The sequence below is a fragment of the Raphanus sativus genome, chromosome 7 (genome assembly GCF_000801105.2).
Source record: "Raphanus sativus cultivar WK10039 chromosome 7, ASM80110v3, whole genome shotgun sequence".
Taxonomy (NCBI): domain Eukaryota; kingdom Viridiplantae; phylum Streptophyta; class Magnoliopsida; order Brassicales; family Brassicaceae; genus Raphanus; species Raphanus sativus.
In genome coordinates, this window is record NC_079517.1 from 2005128 (window position 1) to 2026765 (window position 21638).

At 37.5% G+C, this 21638-nt stretch overlaps 6 protein-coding genes across 10 annotated transcripts; 5 read left to right on the top strand and 1 right to left on the bottom strand.

Moving 5' to 3' along the window:
• Positions 1 to 330: 330 nt before the first annotated feature.
• On the top strand, positions 331 to 2283 carry LOC108815859 (uncharacterized). Its single transcript, XM_018588375.2, has 8 exons — positions 331 to 558; positions 639 to 695; positions 809 to 884; positions 1129 to 1208; positions 1296 to 1345; positions 1427 to 1511; positions 1598 to 1696; positions 1788 to 2283. Exons 1-8 carry the CDS (start codon positions 358 to 360, stop codon positions 2013 to 2015), a joined length of 876 nt encoding a protein of 291 aa, XP_018443877.2. The 5' UTR covers positions 331 to 357; the 3' UTR covers positions 2016 to 2283.
• A 68-nt stretch (positions 2284 to 2351) lies between these two features.
• On the top strand, positions 2352 to 3650 carry LOC108815931 (glycine-rich protein A3). Of its 5 annotated transcripts, none has more exons than XM_018588468.2 (3): positions 2352 to 2483; positions 2726 to 3019; positions 3294 to 3650. In XM_018588468.2, the coding sequence occupies exons 2-3, from the start codon at positions 2761 to 2763 to the stop codon at positions 3518 to 3520; spliced, it is 486 nt and encodes a 161-aa protein (XP_018443970.1). In that variant the 5' UTR covers positions 2352 to 2483; positions 2726 to 2760; the 3' UTR covers positions 3521 to 3650. The 5 variants fall into 5 exon arrangements, with proteins under 5 accessions (XP_018443970.1, XP_018443971.1, XP_018443972.1 ...); XM_018588469.2 differs by having other exon boundaries at positions 2353 to 2483; positions 2726 to 3007; XM_018588470.2 differs by having other exon boundaries at positions 2353 to 2483; positions 2726 to 2995.
• Positions 3651 to 7489: 3839 nt separating this feature from the next.
• LOC108817622 (uncharacterized) lies at positions 7490 to 9804 on the top strand. Its single transcript, XM_018590357.2, has 3 exons — positions 7490 to 7802; positions 8266 to 8929; positions 9012 to 9804. The coding sequence occupies exons 2-3, from the start codon at positions 8313 to 8315 to the stop codon at positions 9703 to 9705; spliced, it is 1311 nt and encodes a 436-aa protein (XP_018445859.1). The 5' UTR covers positions 7490 to 7802; positions 8266 to 8312; the 3' UTR covers positions 9706 to 9804.
• LOC108817623 (xylulose 5-phosphate/phosphate translocator, chloroplastic) lies at positions 9759 to 11277 on the bottom strand. The gene has a single exon (XM_018590358.2). It carries the CDS (start codon positions 11129 to 11131, stop codon positions 9908 to 9910), a length of 1224 nt encoding a protein of 407 aa, XP_018445860.1. The 5' UTR covers positions 11132 to 11277; the 3' UTR covers positions 9759 to 9907.
• A 73-nt stretch (positions 11278 to 11350) lies between these two features.
• On the top strand, positions 11351 to 18729 carry LOC108815130 (AUGMIN subunit 7). Its single transcript, XM_056991315.1, has 10 exons — positions 11351 to 11630; positions 11855 to 11943; positions 12096 to 12157; positions 12231 to 12322; positions 12420 to 12542; positions 12766 to 12856; positions 13142 to 13249; positions 13355 to 13380; positions 18166 to 18238; positions 18359 to 18729. The coding sequence occupies exons 1-10, from the start codon at positions 11497 to 11499 to the stop codon at positions 18548 to 18550; spliced, it is 990 nt and encodes a 329-aa protein (XP_056847295.1). The 5' UTR covers positions 11351 to 11496; the 3' UTR covers positions 18551 to 18729.
• Positions 18730 to 20641: 1912 nt separating this feature from the next.
• Positions 20642 to 21573, top strand: LOC108830037 (uncharacterized). The gene has a single exon (XM_018603647.2). The coding sequence runs from the start codon at positions 20873 to 20875 to the stop codon at positions 21434 to 21436; it is 564 nt and encodes a 187-aa protein (XP_018459149.1). The 5' UTR covers positions 20642 to 20872; the 3' UTR covers positions 21437 to 21573.
• The last annotated feature ends 65 nt before the right edge of the window (positions 21574 to 21638 follow it).

Here is a 21638-nt window from a genome sequence, read left to right on the forward strand (position 1 = left end):
GTATATACAACTTTCACACTCTGGTGTAACTTTCAAACAAAAAAAAAACTCCAAATCAGGATGGTGAAATGTTCTCAAAGTCATTAGAGAACGGTGAACAAAGCAAGACCTGTCTTGGATGCATCAGACATGGCACAACAAGACCAGACTTCGGAGTAGCAAGGGAAGATACAGAAGCTACAAAGGTGCAAAGGCTTAAATTAAAGTAAAGCATTTTAATATATTTTACAGAATCATCCCTGTAGTTTCGATAGTTTCACATTTTAAGTACAAAACTATCGAAAGGTTTCTGAAATTGGAAGGCTGACAAAGACATCATTTTTATGTTATCGTCGAATCCAATTTGAAAACAAAAAGATGGCTTCTTCTTCTCTGGCAAAGAGTGTGTTTTCATTGGCTTCATCGCCGTTTATCTTAACGAGCAGTCACAAAATCACTCGCCACTATAGCAGCAGCTTCAGGGCTTCAGTTTGTATGGATTTAAAGGAAGTGAGAAGCAGCACTGATTTGGTGGACTTGGAGTACGCAGAGCTAAACCTCAAGTACAAGATATCTGAGGTGGTACCCTCCTCCTTCCTTCATCAATTGTGTCTTCTCTTCTGCTTAAAGTTATGTTCTTTTATTTGTTCTGGGGGCAGGAAGTGGGTCATGTAAGAATCAGACAGCATGTTAACCCTCTCAGTTCCTCTTTCTCTGTAAGTTGATTATGTTACTAAAGCTTATGACAGCCTCTCTTTTTTTTTTTTTCTTTTCTTTATTGATGTGTGAAACAGTATGAGTGAGTTACAGTGTTTTGTATATCTGATAGACTCCAGCTCCAGTTCCTACTTGGGAGGAAGTGTACAAGGATCCATCGTTACCTCTTATGGTTGATATTGGAAGTGGTAAACTTGTGAGCTTACTTAAGACTTGTGGGACTTTTGATAGATTATTCTGTTCTTTTAAAGTTGAGTTTATGTTTCACACTGGGGAGATTCTTGGTAGCAAAGATGGCATTTGAGATTTCATAATACCTCTCCTCTATATTGTTTATGGTCGTAACGCCTCTTTTATGCTTGGAATATGTTCGTAAAAAACAAAACTTTCCCTCTGCCTTGTGAAATGGTTTTGTGATTTGTATTACTACAGGTAGTGGCAGATTCCTCCTGTGGCTAGCCAAGAAGAATGCTGAGTCAGGAAACTACTTGGGGTTGGAGATACGCCAGAAAGTATATATGATTCTTGTCTGAGCTCCTTTTGATTCAATTCACTTGACCATTCATCTGCTTTTATAGCTTAATGTGTTTTTTTTGCAGCTGGTCAAGCGTGCTAACTTTTGGGTTAACGAGCTGGGACTTTCAAACGCGTAATCTCTGACCTTAGTAAATATACTCTGTTGATTTTTTTAACTTATTTGATATATATTTCTCTTGTGGATGTGTTTCAGACACTTCATATTTGCAAATGCCATGGTTTCCTTTGATCAGCTTATATCAAGCTATCCCGGACCGTTGGAGTTTGTCTCAATCTTGGTAAGTGTGAAAAGCTGTGAGACATCTAAAAGGCTACATATATCATGTGCTGATCTAACTTCTTGTTTTGATGTTTTTAAACGCAGTGTCCGGATCCACATTTCAAGAAACGGCATCACAAGAGACGTGTTGTGCAAAAGCCTTTGGTAGATTCCATTCTGCAAAACCTAAAACCAGGTGGAAAGGTAAAAAGTCTTTGCTTAGTTCTAAGAAGTTTTGTGCAAAAAGCCTTTGGTAGATTCTATTCTGCTAATTATAACAGAAACATTGCAATAGATCCTTGTGCAGTCAGATGTGCTCGACGTAGCTCAAGACATGAGAGATCAGTTTGACGAGGAAGCAAAGGTTCTTGAACATGTGGACACCGTCGATGCAGAGGAAGGTTGGTTAAGTGAAAACCCGATGGGTATACGAACTGAACGAGAGATCCACGCTGAACTCGAAGGTGCAAGGATCTACAGAAGACTATACCAGAAGAAGATATTAATGGATAGTCTCCAATAAGAGAGGAAGCTGGGAGCGGGGAGCTTAAAATTTCACATGTTCTTCAGCAGTTTGATTTATTGACAGAAACGCCCTTTTATTTCAATTCTATCACAATTTAAGTACAAAACTCTTGAAAGATTTTTAGTTTGAGACAAGTTAGCTTTGTTGGAGGCAATAGTCAATAGAATAAGCAAACATGTAATAGATTATGTATCTGAAGTTTGACTAGATAGTCTAGAATCAGATCCTATCATAATATAATTAACAACTCTTGGATTTTTGTTTCTTTCTTCATGTGTAAGCTTTAAGTATTTTTAATTTGTTAAGACAAAACAACAACAAAAAAAGCATATTGGAAGATATTTAAATTAATAAACATTATCTTTGAAGAATTTTGTGGAAAATAAATAAAAGGAAGCGCGTGCGTGGAAACTACGGCATGTTCTTGATCAGCAGCATCTCATGCGTGTTTCCTCTGCTTCTTTGGTACGCACATCTGCAATCTCTTTCTTTTGTTTTTGTTTTCTTACTCTAGGTTTCTGTGTTAAGTATCTTTTCAATTTTGTGACTTGTGAGTATGTGAATCCTGAAGCTGGTTTTGCACTTTATTATGTCTATGTTTAATCCCCTTCTCTTATCCTTTTTCTTTAACTTATGAACATGCATGCATGTCTAACGATTTGTCTTCACTCTTCACAACTAATATCAAGGTGTTTTTTTCTTTAAAGTGTTTGACTACTCTGAGATCTAAGTTTAAAAAATAATGGGCGAGGATCAGCGTGACAAAGGACTCTTCCACCACTTAGCAGGTGGACACTACCGACCTTACGGTCATCATGGTTATAGTAATCACGGTCATCATGGTTATGGAATTCCTTATGCATACCCTGCTCCTCCTCCTCCGTATGGTTATCCACCAGTTGCTTATCCTCCACACGGTGGTTACCATCCAACCGGTTATCCACCTCACGGTTATCCATCTCACGGTAATTATCCCGGTCAGTCTCACGGTAATTATCCCGGTCAGTCTCACTATAGTATTTTCAATCTTAACATGTACATTCTTCCTCTTACAAATGTCACCACATTTAGGTTTTGCTGAATGTCACCTTGCGTTTTGTTTTATGTTACTGTGTGTATTTGTTTATGTCAAAGATCATAAAGCACATAATAGTGAATATGTTTTATATTTCGAAAATATTAGTCGTTTTTTTTATTGTAAACACAAACGCATATAACGACGTTTGGAATTATATAGGCATGATGTTGATGAGGAAAACCAACTTAATGTTACAGGACACCACCACCACGGAGGTATAGGAGCGATGATCGCGGGTGGAGCGGCTATGGCAGCTGCAGCAGTTGGTTCTCACCACCACGGACACTATGGTCACCATCACGGTCACGGCTATGGGTACGGGTATCACAAACACGGTAAGTTCAAGCATGGGAAGTTCGGGAAACGCTGGAAACATGGCATATTTGGGAAGCACAAGGGAAAATTCTTCAAGAAATGGAAGTGATTTGTTTCCTGAAAAAGATTGATCCAATCCAGAGACTATACATTATATATATATATATATATATATCACTATGTAACAACAATAAATGTTCAAGTCTCTGAGAATATTACATAGTTATTGTGAGCCTTAAGAGCACCATTAATGCAGTAGTTTAAGAGGAGGTGCTTAGTGATTTTCAGATTAAAAAAAAAGAAAAAAAATAAACAAAAGTTGGAAGAGAGAAACTTTGGTGTTTAATTAAGCACACCAAACTTGATTTAAGCATCAGTGCTTATCACTTTTACCACTTTAATTTAAAAAAAAAATAAGCACCCCTAATTGGATATCTAGGATAATTGTGCTCTAAGAGGCTAGAATGTCTTAATTTTTCTTTCTCGGTTTGGTATTATCAAGCTTTTCTTTTGTTTTATATTCTCATGTATAAAGTTTGCTTCATGATCCACTTGTTTGAAAACGATCTTTAATACTGAAGGAGAATCTTCAATTAACCACTCATTTTCTTCTTCTCTCCTTTTATTTTGGAGTTAAGTATGATAAAGATTGGTCACGTTAATACTTATCCACTTTTGTTTAGTGTGTAGATTGTTTCTCGGTTAGGTTTAAGGTATATATAAACCATAAATGAAATGCGATTAGGATTGTTAGAGAGTACTCGATGCTTTTGAGTTTGCTGCCAAACCTAGGAAATAACAACGTGGAAAGATAAAAATTCCAAAACCAAAAGAGTATAAAAAGTTGGGCAAAAGAGAACATTATCTCTCCAACCTTCCACAAGTTTTAATTTTATAAATGACTCGATAGTTTACCTATCTGCATTGTAATATATTTGAGATGATTCTATAATATGTCATGATAATAAGATGCATATGACTATTAAAAGTAGAAAGGAAAAGGGTGGTACACAAACTTTGAATTGAATTAGTTTATGTTTTTTTATTGAGAAAGAATTAGTTTATGTTAATCCAGTGATATGTTGTTTAGTTGACTGAGGTATCGATGTACATATTAATTTTCACTCATATGACCCCTACAGTTTGAATATAAATGAAATCATCATGTTATGATAACATGTCTTAGCGTTGGATCCCTATTTATATTATATATTTATACAAAACAAAAAATTTATATATAAATAGAATACAAAAGTTGAACATGACAAAAGATTAGTTGAACCACAATTTGACCTTGTTCATTTATCTAGACTGACATGGATGCTTGCTAAATATTCATGTGTTTCTTAACAGCTTCTTTATCATTAAAAAATTCGGATTTTCAAAGAACTATATTAGAACAAACTAAGTTTAGAACAGATATTTGAGAGATAGATAAAAGAATGAAAACTATTGCATTAAAGTATTTAGCTACGAACTCTAAGAAACGCCATCTCTTGTAATCCTGTAAAGGCATCGTTTATAAGAAGGCTAATAGAAATCCCAACAAGAACATTTAAGAGAAATGTCTAGTTTTGGAAGTCTTTCAGATTCAGATCAATGGAAAAACAAGAAACTACCAGCGAATATATTTGTCGGCTCCATAGTCGTTTCAGAGCGGTCACTCAAAGAGAACCAAAACGAACAAATTTGGTTAATTACGAGTGTATTTCCATATTCAAGTGTCCTTAAGCTGTGGATACAAAAAAAACTCTCCAAAGCAAAAAGAAGATATAATGCATGAAATGCTATTAGAGGGAGAATCATGAAACGAATGGTTGATAGATAAAGAGAAGAAACCAAGACAATTAGCAATTTTGCAGGCATAATATTTATTTCCTTCTACCGAAATAAACTTTTTAATATTGTTGGGATGTATCTTCTTTTTCACCACTATAAAATTTACCGAAAGTTATATATACTGCCCAATAAAAAAATCATTTATCAAATAAAAATTTCAAATGGTGCAAAATCTATATCCATACATTTAGAAATGGAAACACACATATACACGAGAATAAAGATTGGAAACTACACAATCTAGAAATGTTTTGAGCATTAATCCAGAGTATCTAGACATGAATTTTATTAATTTAACATATTAAAAGAGAAAGATGGCAAAAGAAGTGTGTGGCTGATGAAGTAATTGGCAGGAAGAGCAGAGGCACATGTCGAAGATGTCAGCCCCTCGAGAACCCATCTCTATCCCTTTCCTCCTTTGCGGCTCTTTCGTTGTTTAATCAATTACTTTGGTTTTTATTTCAATTTTCTTGCTCAGAGAAAGTTGGTTTTTTAAATTCCCCGAAATTATAAAATTTTATATAATCCAAACAGACCATAAATAAATGAACACAAGATCTTAATGGATGCAAGCTTACCAACAACATTTCCCAACCATTAAAACATGGTGAAACTATAATATTTCGTCGAGTCATGGTCATATATGTTAGTTCATGTTTAATTCTCATATATATTTAGTTTAATATTTTTCCCCATGAATAATTAGTTAATGTTTTGTAATAGGATAACGATTTATAGTAGTAATGTAAATGATATAAATAAGCATGCGATGATTTTTTCCAACAAGCATGTGATGATTTAGATATATATTTTCATTTATATTTATATCACTTATGTGTCAAAGACTTTTTTCAGATTATTGTGATTTTAGTTAAAAATAACCATTCTTAACCAAAAAGCATTATAAATTTAATTAATTTTGTTGTACTTAACTCTATTATTTGCTCAAGTACTCATCAAAATAATATACAAATTTTCGATGATCACCTCTTCTAGACTACTACTGCATTATTTCATCAAATAGTTGTGATTTCAGAGAAATAAATAATTGAAGTTGCATTCTTAAACAATCTAAAAAAATAAAGTGGACAGTTGGGATATGAAGTCAGGCTTATGTGTCTGAAAGTGATTAGATTTTTATTTGCTTTTCGTTATTTTCTTAGTATTTTTGTGTGTAAATATTGAATGGAAAAGAAGAGAAGAAACATGGCTCCAGCTGTATTCACGTACCCATCCCTCTCTCATTTATATTCTTAAATTTTTGTTTATTCCTTATTTTAAAAAATAAAAAATAATACTGTATTTTGTTATTATATTGTATCATTTAGTATTTTAGTTATTGACTTCAATTGCATTATTAGTATTTTGTTCTCCACCAAACACTATTAACCTACCTCTAAGTTCAATAATTCGACTGCGTGAAGTTAATGCTTATAAAATAATGAACAACCATCATTTTAAGAGTTTTACTATCCTTACTGGTAACTTAATATGTTCAGAGGATGGGGTTTTATACGCTAAAAACAAGGTATAAATATTGGATCATGTTGAGCTTAAACCAGAAAAGCACAAATACTTTGAATATTTACTACCACCCCAAAAAACTTATACAACAAATATTGGCTTGATATATTGATTATTATCATATATACTAGTTAAAACCCTAAATTATTTTTAAAATATATGACAATATTCCAGGATACAAAATATTTTTGTAGGAAAAATATATATAAAAATAAAAATGGAGGATAATGTGATAAAATTTGAGTGGACAAATTTTAAGCATTTTCACCGTAACATGTATGCCAGTTTATACATTACATATACAAAGATAAAATAACAGGTGATTTTTCAAATCAGATGAAAATGTTTATAATTTTTTGAGAAAAATATTTATAATTATATTGATGGAAGAACTTATATCTATATGTTAAAGCATAATGTAAAATTTATGTCTACGTCTCAAAAAATTATAAACATTTTCATCTGATTTGAAAAATCACCTGTTATTTTATTTTTGTATATATATAATGTGTAAAAAAATCAATTGACATTAATTATTTATATTACAGAACCTGGTCGAGTTAATTGACATTAATTATTTATATTACATATTTTGGAGTTTGGACCAATGAAAAGCCAAAATAACTGTTGGACGTGTGACGTAAATTGCATTAAGGAAACAAAAATAGAAACACTTAAATTGAGTTTATATTCTCCCCGTCAATTTCGTAAGCCAATATCACAATTTTTTCTTTCGGTCTCAGAATATTTTTACTTACACAGGGGAACGAGAGAGAAAGAAAGAAAAGAAGAGAAAAAAGCTTCTCTCTTTGTTTGTGCTTCTGTGAAAACCCAAAAATCGAAATCTCATCGTAATCATATATAAAGTCTCTGTCTTTCTCTACAAAATTTAAAGTCTCTCTTGATTCTACCATTTCATTATTCTAACCAGATTGGTAAAAAGTATTTCCCTTTCTAAAAGGATTTTGAAGGGTCCTCTATAGCTTTCCTTGGGATCTATCAAAGTTTCTTGAAGATAATGCTTACAGGTTTGTATCAAATTCCATAAAGTTTGTAGCTTTTTCATTTGTCATATATAATTTAAACTCTTTTCACTTGACTTCAATTGGTTTTGGCTTCTTCTCTGATGACAATTGACACCAGCTTTAGTTTTGTTTTGTTAATTTAACCAAGTTTGTGTTGCTGTTTGGTCTCAAGTAGTTCGATGTCACAGAGCTGTAGAATTGAGTTTACAAATGTTACAAGTCATGTGCTTTTCTTTGTTTCTTGAAGAATATTATTAGCTCAAGACTAATAAAAGAACATACAACTAACTAAAGTACTTTGATTCTGGTGCAAGTAATTAAGCTCTTTTTAATCCTGTCTCTATCTGATTCTACTAACTAAAGTTTTCAACTTGTGTGTTTCAGTTTCTGTTAAAACTGGTTTAGGATGAAACTAACTTTGGTTTTGTCTTTTTTTTTTTTGGTCTCTTGTGTTGGCTTTTGTCAGGCTGATTGATCAAACCACCATGGGGAAACATCTCTGACTTTGCAAAAATGGATCCCCAAGCTTTTATCCGTCTTTCAGTAGGCTCACTCGCTTTAAGAAGTCCCAAGCATCTCCTCAACTCTGCTTCAACCTCCGATGAGAAGAAGAACTCTTCTAATTCCCAATGCTCCTGCGAGATAAAACTCAGAGGCTTTCCTGTTCAGACCACATCCATCCCTCTGATGCCTTCCTTAGACGCAGCTCCTGACCACCACCACAGCGTCTCCACGAGCTTTTACCTCGAAGAGTCTGATCTGAGAGCTCTCCTGACCCCTGGATGCTTCTACAACCCTAACGCCCACTTGGAAGTTTCTGTTTTCGCCGGTAAAAAGAGTTCTTCTTCTCACTGCGGAGTTGGAGCTAAAAGACAGCAGATCGGTGTGTTTAAGCTGGAGGTAGGTCCTGAATGGGGAGAAGGAAAGCCAGTGATTCTGTTCAATGGCTGGATAGGTATTGGAAAGAACAAGCGAGACGGTGGTGCACAGCTTCATCTGAGAGTGAAGCTTGATCCTGATCCTAGATATGTTTTCCAGTTCGAGGATGTGACTACTTTGAGTCCTCAGATAGTTCAGCTTCGTGGCTCTGTCAAGCAACCTATCTTCAGCTGCAAGTTTAGCCGAGACAGGTGCATAGTTTGTAATAGCATAATTAACCAGCCTTTAAAAAAAAAGTTATTTAGTGATAAGTTTGCTTTTTTGAATCTTCAGGGTGTCACAGGTGGATCCGTTGAACGGATACTGGTCAAGTTCAGGGGATGGAACCGAGCTTGGAAGCGAGAGACGTGAGAGAAAAGGCTGGAAAGTGAAGATACACGATCTCTCCGGCTCTGCGGTTGCTGCAGCTTTCATAACAACTCCTTTCGTCCCATCCACTGGCTGTGATTGGGTTGCAAAGTCCAACCCCGGCGCTTGGCACGTGGTCAGGCCCGACCCGTGCCGCCCGAACAGCTGGCAGCCGTGGGGAAAGCTCGAAGCTTGGCGGGAACGCGGGATCAGAGACTCTGTCTGCTGCAGGTTCCACGTCCTTTCCAACGGTCAAGAAGTAGGAGATGTTTTGATGTCAGAGATCCTCATCAGCGCCGAGAAAGGCGGGGAGTTTTTGATCGACACTGATAAGCAGATGCTGACGGTTGCAGCTACGCCGATCCCGAGCCCGCAGAGCAGCGGAGACTACTCGGGTTTGGGACAGTGCGTCTCCGGAGGCGGGTTTGTGATGAGCTCGAGAGTGCAAGGGGAAGGGAAAAGCAGCAAGCCGGTTGTGCAGCTGGCTATGAGGCATGTGACTTGTGTGGAAGATGCAGCTATTTTCATGGCGCTTGCTGCTGCTGTTGATCTTAGCATCTTGGCTTGTAAACCTTTCAGGAGAACTAGCCGGAGAAGGTTCCGCCATTACTCATGGTGATCCAAATGAAAACTCTTATGTGTACAGTTTTTGAATTGAACCCAATCAAGGCATTGTATTAGGAAGAAACTGGTTTTATGATTAATAAGTTTTAACTCATCTCAGAATCAGACCAGAACCAAGTAGCAACTAAAAGAGTCTTTAACAGAAATGAAAAACAACAAAACCGAGGAATAGTAATCAAAAGCTTGGAGTAGCCATCTTAGTCCTTCTTATCACCATCTCCAGCCTCAACCTCAATCTTCTTCTTCTTAGCAGTAGCCTGAGAGTACAAGAAAGTACCGAAAATCGCGATAGCCGAACCAAGAGCATTCAGAAGCCTAACAGGGTTCCTAAACACCAAAACCGAGGAGACGATCACCACCACCCTCTTCATCGTGTTCCCAACAGAGAAAGTCAAAGGACTGATCTCGTCGAGGGCCTGGTAAGAAGACTGGTTGTACAGATGGTAGAATACGCCAGAGAGCAACACCCAAACGTAAAACGTGGACGGCTTACCAACGGAAGCAATGGCTTTATGGTAGCCCTGAACCCAGTGCGACGACCCTTCGACGAAAACCGCCACGGGGAACAGATAAAACAGAGAGAGGATACTGATGCAACCGTAGAGATTCAACCCGTCTATCTCTTTGAAGCTCTGTAAACTTCGTTTAGAGTAAATGTTCCTCAAGACGAAACCAACGTTACTGATCATAGCTCCAGAGAGTCCTCCCAAGTTGAAGGAAACTTCAGTGACCGCAGCTAAAGAGCAACCCATGACGATGGGGAGAATCGATAGCCACACAGCTAAAGGATACGTGTCTCCCAAGAAAGAGGAGAAGATGACAGAGAAGACTGGCTCGGCGGATTTGATCACGTGGGTGAAGGAGACGGCGACTTTGGAGAAGGAGACGCAAGCGGAGATGTGTCCGACGGTGTGGAACAGGGCTGGTCCGAGGAGAGCGACGACGAAGGGTTTGGAGATTTTGGGGCAAGGGTAGAGCTTGAAGGACCAGAGGACGAGCATCCAGACGGAGCCGGCGAAGAGCTGGAAGGAAGCGAGGAGCCAGGGGTAAGGGAAGACGTTGAGTGCCTTCTTGTTGAAGATGTTGAAGACGATGTTCTGGAAGTACCAGAGACCGAACACTATCCCTAGCTGGAGGCTCTTCGCCTTCTTATTCTTCGCCGCAGCTTCCTCGGACTCGGGCTCTGGATTGGCCTCGGCGGAGGAGGCGGCGGCGGAGACGGATCTGGGTCGTTTGGTGAGTGGTGAAAGGAAGGTTTTTTGGCGAATCTGGAGATTGGGGATCTGTGGGAACCCTAATTGGTATCTGCAGCTGATGGGTTTATCGGCGGCGGCGGCGTGGAGAGGAGAGATACGGGTAGGGTTTTGACGGGTACGGGTCAGACCCGGATTCAGGGAAGCTGATAGGTTCAATGAGATCATATTTGATTAAGGAAACAGCAATCTACGAACACAGAAACAGAGAGAGAGAGAGAGATAAAGGAGAGAGCTTTTTGTTTGGCTTGGTTCTGTACTAAACGCCAGAGATCCGTTGGGGAAAAAATATAATTTTTTTTTGAAAGCTCTGTTCTTGGACTCTGTGTTTCTTCCGAATTAGTATATATAAAAGCTGAAACTTTTTTATTATTTACAATAAAAAATTTAGTATTTGACGGCCGAGATTTGATCTTTATAAATGGGAGTTTGGTAAATTAGGTTTTTTTTTTTGGTTTGGACACGTGGTTAGTGTCGGGATCTCGAGATTCGACATCGGTGTTTTGAAAGTCGTCGTCGTGGGAATCGGTGAAATGGCGGCGAAGCAGATGGAAGAGATACAGAAGAAGCTGGAGAGGCTTAGTTACGCTAGGGCTAATGCTCCTGCTCAGTCTCTCCTATTCGCTGGGATGGAACGTTATGCTCTTCTCGAATGGCTCTTTTTCAAGTTATTATCTCTCTTCTTCCTCTCCAAACCACAACCTTTTTATGCATCTGCTTCAGATCAATCAATCAAACTAGTACATTTTGGGTTTTGGAGTAACTGATCAAAAACTTGACTTGTGTTTGTTGGTTTGGTTTGGTTTTCACAGTGGAGAAGTTGACAAGAATTGCGTCTGTTTAAATTGCTTGGGGTTGAACTTATTGTGCTTCTTTGGCTATGTTTTGAAGGTTATTAGGAGATAAATCTCCTTTCTCACAGCAAAATCTCCAAGGAGATGCTGGAGGAGTTCGTGATGAAGAAACTGTTCGTATTCAGTGTAAGCCTTACTTTCCTTTGATACACTATGGTGTTTTGCTTCCATTGCTTGAGCTTCTATAGGTAGATAGACTATGGTGTTTTGCTTCCATTGATTGATCTTTTGGTACTCCTAAGAAGAGTTTGTTTTAAGTGAAATTCTCTGTTTTTCAGATTTGGCAGAGATAGCAAAGTTTCTGGGGTTCACACCAACAGTAGATATAGAAGCCATTCAAGTACCCCATCTTTCTATATCTAACTTGTTGAACTTTTTGTTTTGTAAAGTTCAATACTTATCAATGTTTTCAGGGACATGGAACCTATGAAGATAGAATGGAAATGCTTCGCAACATTGTTGATTTAGTAGAGGCAAGCCTCTTCTCAGATAATCCAGAATGGAGGTTGTCTGATATTACTATGTCTGATATAAGCTTTTCATTACCCTGGTTCTTCCTTTTATTAGAGAGTAGTAACAGTGGATTTTGCTTATTTCTTCAGTATTGATGAGCAGGTTGCCAAAGATATCCAACTCATAGATGCTATTGCAGAGAGACCTTTGATATTTTCTGAGGAATGCAAATTGTTCCCTGCTGATGTTCAGATCCAGTCCATATATCCATTGTAATGAACTATATTTTCTGAGACAGACTTTTGTATTTATTTATTTATATCCCTTTCTCTGGACTTATGGCTTCAAGATCTAGCTGGTCTCAGAGGTTTCAATTTGAATCCTTAGCTTTAAGTTATACTACTATTATACTCGCAAAACCTTAGTCCTTACTTCTTAGATTCTCGGTTCATATTTTAGCTGATGTAGTGACTTAAATCAAAGCTTATTTTGCAGACCTGGTGTTTCAGAACTGGAGACAAAACTCTCAGAACAGGCCAAGATTCTCTCTAATCTTCAGCAAAAAGTCGACGACTTAGCAGCAAAGGTGTGTGTCTATAAACTGCGTGACTCGCTAAGACCAATACTCTGTTTCATCAGTCTTGATGTAACGTCTTTTATTATTTCACTCAACCTATTTACTTAACGCACACTTACCCTACAGAATTACAGTGGCTTAAGATCTGTATCACTACTTGAGAACGTTATTAGTTAGCTTCTGGTTCAGATGTACCCAAGAGGCCAATACTACACTTTATTTTAACTGTCTTCCAAGATCCAAGATTGTTTTGAGTTAAACATGTCTTTTCCTCCTTGGTTTCTTGTTTTAAAGCATGCCTACAACCCGGACGAAGAATATGCGGAAGTGGAATGTGAACTAAGGGCTCGTTTAGAATCGTTTCTTGAAACTGCTAGAGCTTTCAACGCAATCTACACAAAGGTACTTGTGTTTTCATGCTCTCTCTCCCTATTAAACCTATAGATCAGCTGAACCTAAAATGTTTAAATTCAAGATTTTCTTATAGATATGAAAATGTTCTTGCAGGAAATACGTCCATGGACTCACATGATGGAAGTATTGTTTCACAACGATAATTGTATGAACTCAAAGATCAATAAGAACTTGTCTCTTCTTATTAACTCAAACTCAAACTCACAATGCTTTAGAAAACTATCACAAAAACTAAAGCTCTCAATCACAATCACAAAACTCTAACTACAATGCCCTACACGACATTGTATATATAGCCCCATGTTTATCCTAATCCTAATGGTAACAGCACAACTTGATCCTTATCTCTTAAAGAACCTAAACCCATTAGTATTAGGATAACTTATATCTCAAGCTAACTTCAAGCTTACTCCAACATTCTCCCCTTTAAGCTTGGAGTTCTTGGAGTTCTTGTCTTCAACATCACGCACGCCTATGAATTCCCGCATCTCTCGATACTTGGCTCTCCCAAGAGCTTTGGTTAGTATGTCCGCCTTTTGCTCGCTTCCCGGTATGTGATCAACCTCCATCAAACCTTTCTCAACGCACTCCCTTATGAAATGAAATCTGGTGTGAATATGCTTACTGCGCCCATGAAACACCGGATTCCTCGTAAGTGCTATTGCTGATCGGTTATCTATCCGTATGACTGTCTTCTCGCCTGACTCTCCAACGATTTCTCTGAGCAAATCTTGAAGCCATATGGCCTGTCTTGCTGCTTCTGTACCTGCCATAAACTCAGCCTCGCAAGAAGACAATGCAACTGTATCCTGCTTTTGTGAACACCATGTAATAGGACTATTTCCAAGATAGAAAATATGTCCTGTTGTGCTTCGTCCATCGTCTGCGTCTACATTATGACTCGAGTCACTGTATCCTATCAACTTTGCTGCACTTCTTCCTGTCTTCTCGAATGTTATACCGTAAGACATAGTACCCTTTAGATACCTCAGACACTGCTTCATTGCCGCTCCATGAGACACTCTTGGACTTGCCATATATCTGCTCAACACGCCTACACAATACGACATATCAGGGCGTGTGTGTAGAAGATAACGAAAACATCCAATGATCCTTCTGTAATACGTTGCATCTATCTCCTTTTCTTCCTCAGACTTGGCTAACTTGAGACCCGGTTCCATAGGTATATGCGCAGGATTGCAGTCCTTCATGCCTGCTTCTTCTAAGATCTTCTGTGCATAACGTTTTTGACTCAGAGTTATTCCATTCACGCCTTGTACCACCTCAATTCCTAGATAGTATGATAGCCTTCCAAGATCACTCATTTCAAATTTACTTGCCATCTCCCCTTTAAACTCAGTGATCATCTTCATGCATGTTCCAGTGATGAATAAATCATCAACATATACTGCCACAACCAGAAGCTTCTCTTTCATCTCCTTCCTGTAAACTGACGGTTCCTTAAGACATCTAGTGAAACCAAAACCGAGTAGTATTTTGTTTAGTTTATCATTCCACGCCCTAGGTGCTTGTTTCAAGCCATATAACGCTTTCTTTAGCTTATAAACCTTCTGCTCATTACCCTTTACTTCAAAGCCCTCTGGTTGCATAACATATACGGTCTCCTTCAAGTCCCCGTGCAAGAACGCAGTCTTTACATCGAGATGATGAATTTCCCAACTATTTGCAGCCGCCAAGTTAATAAGCAACCGTATACTCTCGATCCTAGCCACAGGTGCAAAGACCTCTTCATAATCTATCCCATACCTTTGAACATAACCCTTAGCAACAAGCCGAGATTTATATTTGTTTATGCTCCCATCTGAGTTTCTTTTAATCTTGAATACCCACTTTAAGCCTATTGGCTTTGCTCCAGGAGGAAGCTCCACAAGTTCCCATGAGTCAAGCTTCGTGATACTATCAATCTCTGCTTCACATGCTTGCAACCACTCCTTATACTTCTTGGCTTCTTCGAAACTGGTTGGCTCGTTATTGAGACACATTAGTAGTCTCTCACCTTCTTCTTCTGATAAAAACAAAACATAATCCTCCAGATACTTAGGTTGTCTCACCATTCGTGAAGACCTTCTCAGACCTCCAGCTTCAAACGCATCATCTTCACCAATCTCATCCTCATCTTCCTCCTCGTCTTGAGGAATAACTTCATCATCTTTCTCTGCCACACTCTGCTCTGTTTTGAGCTCTGTTTCATGATCTCCTTCGTATAAGCCATGATTCCCAAAAACTCCTACCGTGATCTTGAAACTTCCCGTGTTACTCGAATCAGATGTCGTTGAGCTCCAGTTCCATTGTTTTGACTCGTCAAACACTACATCTCTACTCACGACAATCCTCCTTGTATTTGGATCAAACATGCGATAGGCCTTAGAGCCAGGCTCTGTTCCGAGATGCACAAGCATTCTAGACCGATCATCCAATTTTCTTAGTAGCTTTGCATCCACCTTGGCATAACATATGCAACCAAACACCTTTAAGTGACCAATGTTAGGTTTCATTCCTCGTAAAACTTCATAAGGTGTCCGATCTCGTATCACTCTGGTTGCCACTCGATTCAGTAGGTAAGTAGAATGTCTTACTGCTTCTCCCCATAGATAATTTGGCACTGACATATGCTTCATAATACTTCTTGTCATCTCCATTAGAGTGCGGTTTCGTCGTTCCACAACGCCATTCTGTTGTGGACTATATGGAGCAGTAAGATGTCTCTTAATCCCTTCATTACTGCAGAATGCATCAAACTCCCGAGACACGAATTCCCCTCCTCTGTCAGTCCTGAAAGTTTGGATCCGCTTCTTTGTCTCGTGTTCTACCATTCGTTTAAAACTCTTGAATTTGTCGAAAGCATCACTCTTCTCTTTCATTAGAGCTGTCCACATGTACCTCGAGCAATCATCAATAAGCACAAGTATATATCTGTTTCCTCCACTTGTACTTGGCGAGATAGGGCCACACAAATCTCCATGTATAAGCTCAAGGACACAAGATGCTCGATAACTTGTTGTTTTTGGAAAAGCATGTCTTGCTTGTTTCCCAAGCATACAAGATCCACAAACTTTTGCTTCGACATCTATGTTTGGGATGCCAACCACCAGTTCTCGTTTTATCATTGATTTCATAGTCTCTAGATTGATGTGACCTAGTCTAGAGTGCCATCTACTTGAGTCACTCGTCTTTGTAGATAGGTAGCACATTGTATCTTTTAATCCCATACGCACTTTGTATAACCTGTTCTTTCCTCTTGTTGCTCTTACTATCAGCTTCCCATCACGATCATGCATTATAAGCTCCTCTCCTTTCATTCTTACATCGCATCCAGACTCTGTTGCTTGGCCAAGACTGATGATATTACTCTTTAGATCAGGGATAAAGTAGACATCTGTAATTCTCCTTGCTTCTCCGTTTCTATCAGTAAACTCAATTGTCCCTTTTCCCTTTATATCAATCCTCGAGTCATCGCCAAAACGTACTTTTCCTGTCACAGAATCATCAATAGTCGTGAAATAACGCTTATCTCCACTCATGTGGTTACTTGCTCCATTATCAAGGTACCAGACATCAACATCACTGTTATTCTCTTCGTATCTGCTTGGTACTACTTTCTTTTCATTCAAATAGACCACCTCGTGCATCATGAGTTCGTCGGCTTCTTGTGTTTCATTATGTTCTGCATCTTGGACCTCTTGTAGCTTTAGTAGTCTATCTGGACATTGAGCAACATAGTGTCCAACTTTATCACATCTGAAGCAAGTAATTCTAGACGCATCTCTAACTCCGTTATATGCTCCACCACTGTATCTTCCTCGTCCTCGTCCTCTGTTATACGCACGTCCTCCTCTGTTTCTGCCTCTGTACTCATTATAATTATCTCGGTTTTGTTGTCCGTCACCTCGAGATGACAGAGCTTCAGGACGAGAAGGTTGTGTTTCATTACTAGCATACAGTAACTTGCTTTGGTCCTCTTGTGTCTCTTCTTTGTCAGTGCCTATTCTCTCCTCGTATACCTTCATTCGACCAATGATCTCCTCGAAGCTTGTAGTCTTAAGGTCCAAAACTTGCTCTAAAGCTGCCACTATATGTATATAATTTTTCCTTGGCAAGCTCTTGAGAAACTTCTTAACAAGTTTAGGTTCTTCTATCTCTTCTCCTAAAGCTGCCGATTTTGATGATATTTCTGCAAGTTTCCCTGCAAAATCATCTATAGTCTCTGTCTCCTTCATTGTAAGCCGATCAAAATCAGCCATTAATGTCTGCAACCTTGCTTCTTTAACTCTTTCTGCTCCAACATGACGAGTCCTTATAGCCTCCCAGATTTTCTTCGCGGTATCGAGTTCTCCAACTTGAAGTACGAGTGCCTCTGGTATCGCCTGAAACAATAGTGCCATAGCCATATTGTTTTTCTTCTGATCATCTGTATCAGTTTCTACAATGTCCCAGACTTCATGTACTTTAAGCAGAATTTTCATCCTCATAGCCCACACCGTATAATTTGTTGCAGTAAGGACAGGACACTTTATTGACGAACTCCCCTCCTTAGGTTTAGAATCAGACGCAACTATGTCTCCCATTGAATCGTCTTGCTCTGATACCAATTATTGTTTCACAACGATAATTGTATGAACTCAAAGATCAATAAGAACTTGTCTCTTCTTATTAACTCAAACTCAAACTCACAATGCTTTAGAAAACTATCACAAAAACTAAAGCTCTCAATCACAATCACAAAACTCTAACTACAATGCCCTACACGACATTGTATATATAGCCCCATGTTTATCCTAATCCTAATGGTAACAGCACAACTTGATCCTTATCTCTTAAAGAACCTAAACCCATTAGTATTAGGATAACTTATATCTCAAGCTAACTTCAAGCTTACTCCAACAGGAAGTGCCTCAGCTTCATGGGTTTGGTCCTGCTGCCAACCGCTTACTGGAGGCCTATAATATGCTTCTCAAGGTAACCGAACCCCTTCTCTCTTTGATATTTGAGATCATATCATATCCAAAATTGAGTAGCTCTTTCCAATGTTGCCTTCTTGTAACAGATGTTTGTGTGTTGTTGTTTTGGTGGTGACAGTTCCTAGGGAACTTGAAGAACCTAAGAGACTCGCATGCAGCACTTACTATTGGATCATCAGGAACAGTAGCTGGAGAGCCGTCTTCTGTAGCTAGAATCGTATCTGAGTGTGAAGTCGCATTAACTGTTCTCAATCGAGACCTTGGAATCCTATCTGCCTCTATAGCTCGTGAGCAAGGGGAGCGTCTGTAACTGTCACGGTTGATTTACTTGAAATTAGTTTAGGGCTGTGTTGTGTGATCTCATTAGTTTTAACTCTTTTTTTATCTTGTGTGTTGCCAAGTTTGTTTTACCGACAAATAGTCTGGTTTCAGGGTTTGTAATAACATCCAAGATATATTCGTCTAATTAAACAACATCAATTTCATTTCCTACAGAAATTGAATCATTGCTGACTTTTTTTTATCATACTTTTTCAAAGTTATCATTACTATTAGGATATGAACTACTCTTTTGGTGATTTTCACCTTAAAATCTAAGACTGTAATAGCTTAACCAAATAGCTTGAATATGAAAAAAAAAGAATTTTCTTTATGAAAAACGAATTTTCTTAAATAGCCCCCATCCATGCTTACTCAGTGATTATCAATGTGACTACATATGTATCTCAATGTTTCTGAATTATCCTTGTTTTCAAATCTTACTGAAAGAAACATGTCAAAACTAAAAAGAAAGCCTAACAAAAAAAATAATTCTTATCAACAAAATTTTGCTAGGAGTTATTCAATGAGTGATCTAAAATCAGTTTCAATGAGTGATATAAAATCAGTTATTAATATTTTGTAATCCATTAAATTTAAATTTTTTAAAATAGTTTAAGTTGATGAATTCTAAATCTCTTCGGTATGTCTTTGAATTTTGAATCCAGTCATTTGTTCATCATATTCCATAGTAGATGAACTGAAATCAATTTAAAATACAAAAAAAATTAAAATCTTTGAAAGATGAATCACAAATTGGATTTAAATCATTAATTTAATAATACTAAATTTAAAAACAGAATTTAAAATCATCATTTGAATAACAATAGTTTGTGTTTAGATTTAAACTCTATTAAAATATATAATTGAATAAGTTTATGAAAATGTGAAAATGAAAAATTGATCATAACATATGGTGTTAACCAAATTACAACATGTGAAATATGTCATTTCATTGAAGATAAGCATCCAAAATCTAAAATCGAGAAAAATAAAGAAAGAACTAGAAAATAATAAAGAAAGAAACAATTTGGATCACTTCTAGCATACTCGCAAGTGTTATTCCAGAGTCAACTGGTTGAACCGGACGTTCAGTCACTTTATTAAAAAACTAATTAAATACGAATAGATATTTCAATTTGGAAATTGCAATGTGTACTTAGCAAAGACAAAAAAACTTACAATTGAGAAACCCATCGTCATCCTAAAAATATAATTGGAGGTCTCTCTTAGTTTTAAGACATTCCAACGAATATTATATCACTAAGATAATTTTTTGGTCACAAATTTACTGCACAAAAAATGAAATATGCATTTAAAAATGTAACTATATTTCTTTAAAAATCAAATTCTTGTAATTGATTGTCTATGAAACTAGTAATTCTGATGAAGTAATAATGATCGTACTATGACATAAAAATAAAAATTTCCTCTCTACTCTCTAGAGAGATAGAGCTTCTATTTCTCTTCTAATACCTAGAAAAACAATCAAAGAAAAAATATTATTTTTTGTTGAAGCTTCGATCATATGATCGATTTTATATTTCGCTTTGTCAGATTTTAGTTTGTTCAGACAAATTTTGTTTAAGATGCATGTCGTGTTAAGCATCAGAAAGCTTGAACGGACACAAATTAACTCACCATTTTTCTTTGTTTAGGTTTTTATTTTATATCTAGTTTTGTTGGGTTTGGTTTTTTGTATGTGATATCAGTTGTCTTATCCTTTGGACTTATTTTCAAGGGAGAGAAACCATTGTGGTTAACAGGCAACATAATGTAAAAAAATGTCAGGGTTACACATTAGTTTATTTGATTAGATATAATTTTGTAGAAAAAGTGGAGATCATGTATTTGACATCGTGAACTTTCATCCCATCTTGGTTGATCGCACGTAGTCTTATTATATAAGATAATACAATATTTTCTCACGTGGAATATATATTACCACAATCCTTCATATTAAAAAACCGAGAAAAACTATATTCCCCGAATAAATCTGTTTGTATGATTGTATCTCACCTTTAATATAAGCCTAAAACTTCATAATGACACATTACTGTAATAAAAAAAATTCACAGCAATTTAGCGAAAAAAGGAAAATAGATAAACATATAAAACTAAAGTCCTCATTTAGCGGCCTTTCCTGTTTTCTGTTACATCCATTTGTCCCGAGAAAGAAATTAAGAAAAAAAAAAAACCATAGCCTAATTCAAGAACAAACACAAAAACACAAAAGAAGAAGAAGAACGAAAAAAGGGACACGATCTCTAGGTCTTGTTCATCCGTGTTTCAGATCTAGTGGTCGGGAATTCGAATGGATCAAAGAACAGGTGATCCAAGAATATACATCGTCACTCTTCTCTTTCTTTCATGTATCATCACAGGAGGAGTCCTTCTCGGGGTTTACCTCCTCCAACACGATGCAAATCCTCTGTTTCTAGAAGCGGGTATGCTCTTCGTTGGCATCCCTTGGTTCTTCTGGTTCTTGGCTTACCTCTACTCCTGCCTCCTCAAGCCTTGCATCGTCTCCCTAAGCCAAAGAGTTTCTAGATTCGATCCGGAGAAAGGAGGGGAGCAGGAGGAGGAGGAGAAGAACAATAAAAGCATCACGGAGATCGCCATGTCAGCTTCAGAACCCGTGGCTGCGGTGGAGCCGCCGAGGGATGGTGAGAAGCACGTGCAGTTCGGGAATGTTGTGGTTCTTGGAGATGAAGGAAGAGGAGGAAAAGCAGCAGAGGAGGAGGATGTAAATGAGAGAAGTACTAATAAACTGATTCCGGATCATATGAGGATGGGAGACGAAGATAATCAAGAACATAGTGGCGGTGATACGGATTGCGATAGAACTCCTTTGAGATTATCCGTGGGGAACAAATGATCATGGAATTGTCTTTTTTTTTCGGGTTGTAAACACAGAGAGGAAAGGCTTTGGAAACAAAAAAAGCTAGCCCTAATAGACGTGTGAGACAAGGAACAACGTTTATTTGAGTATGAACAAAAATGAAAGTTCGTCCATAGAAGATTTTGTTTTCTTGTAGCTCTGTTTCTTCTATTGTTCTTTAACTTCTTATGGTTTTGGA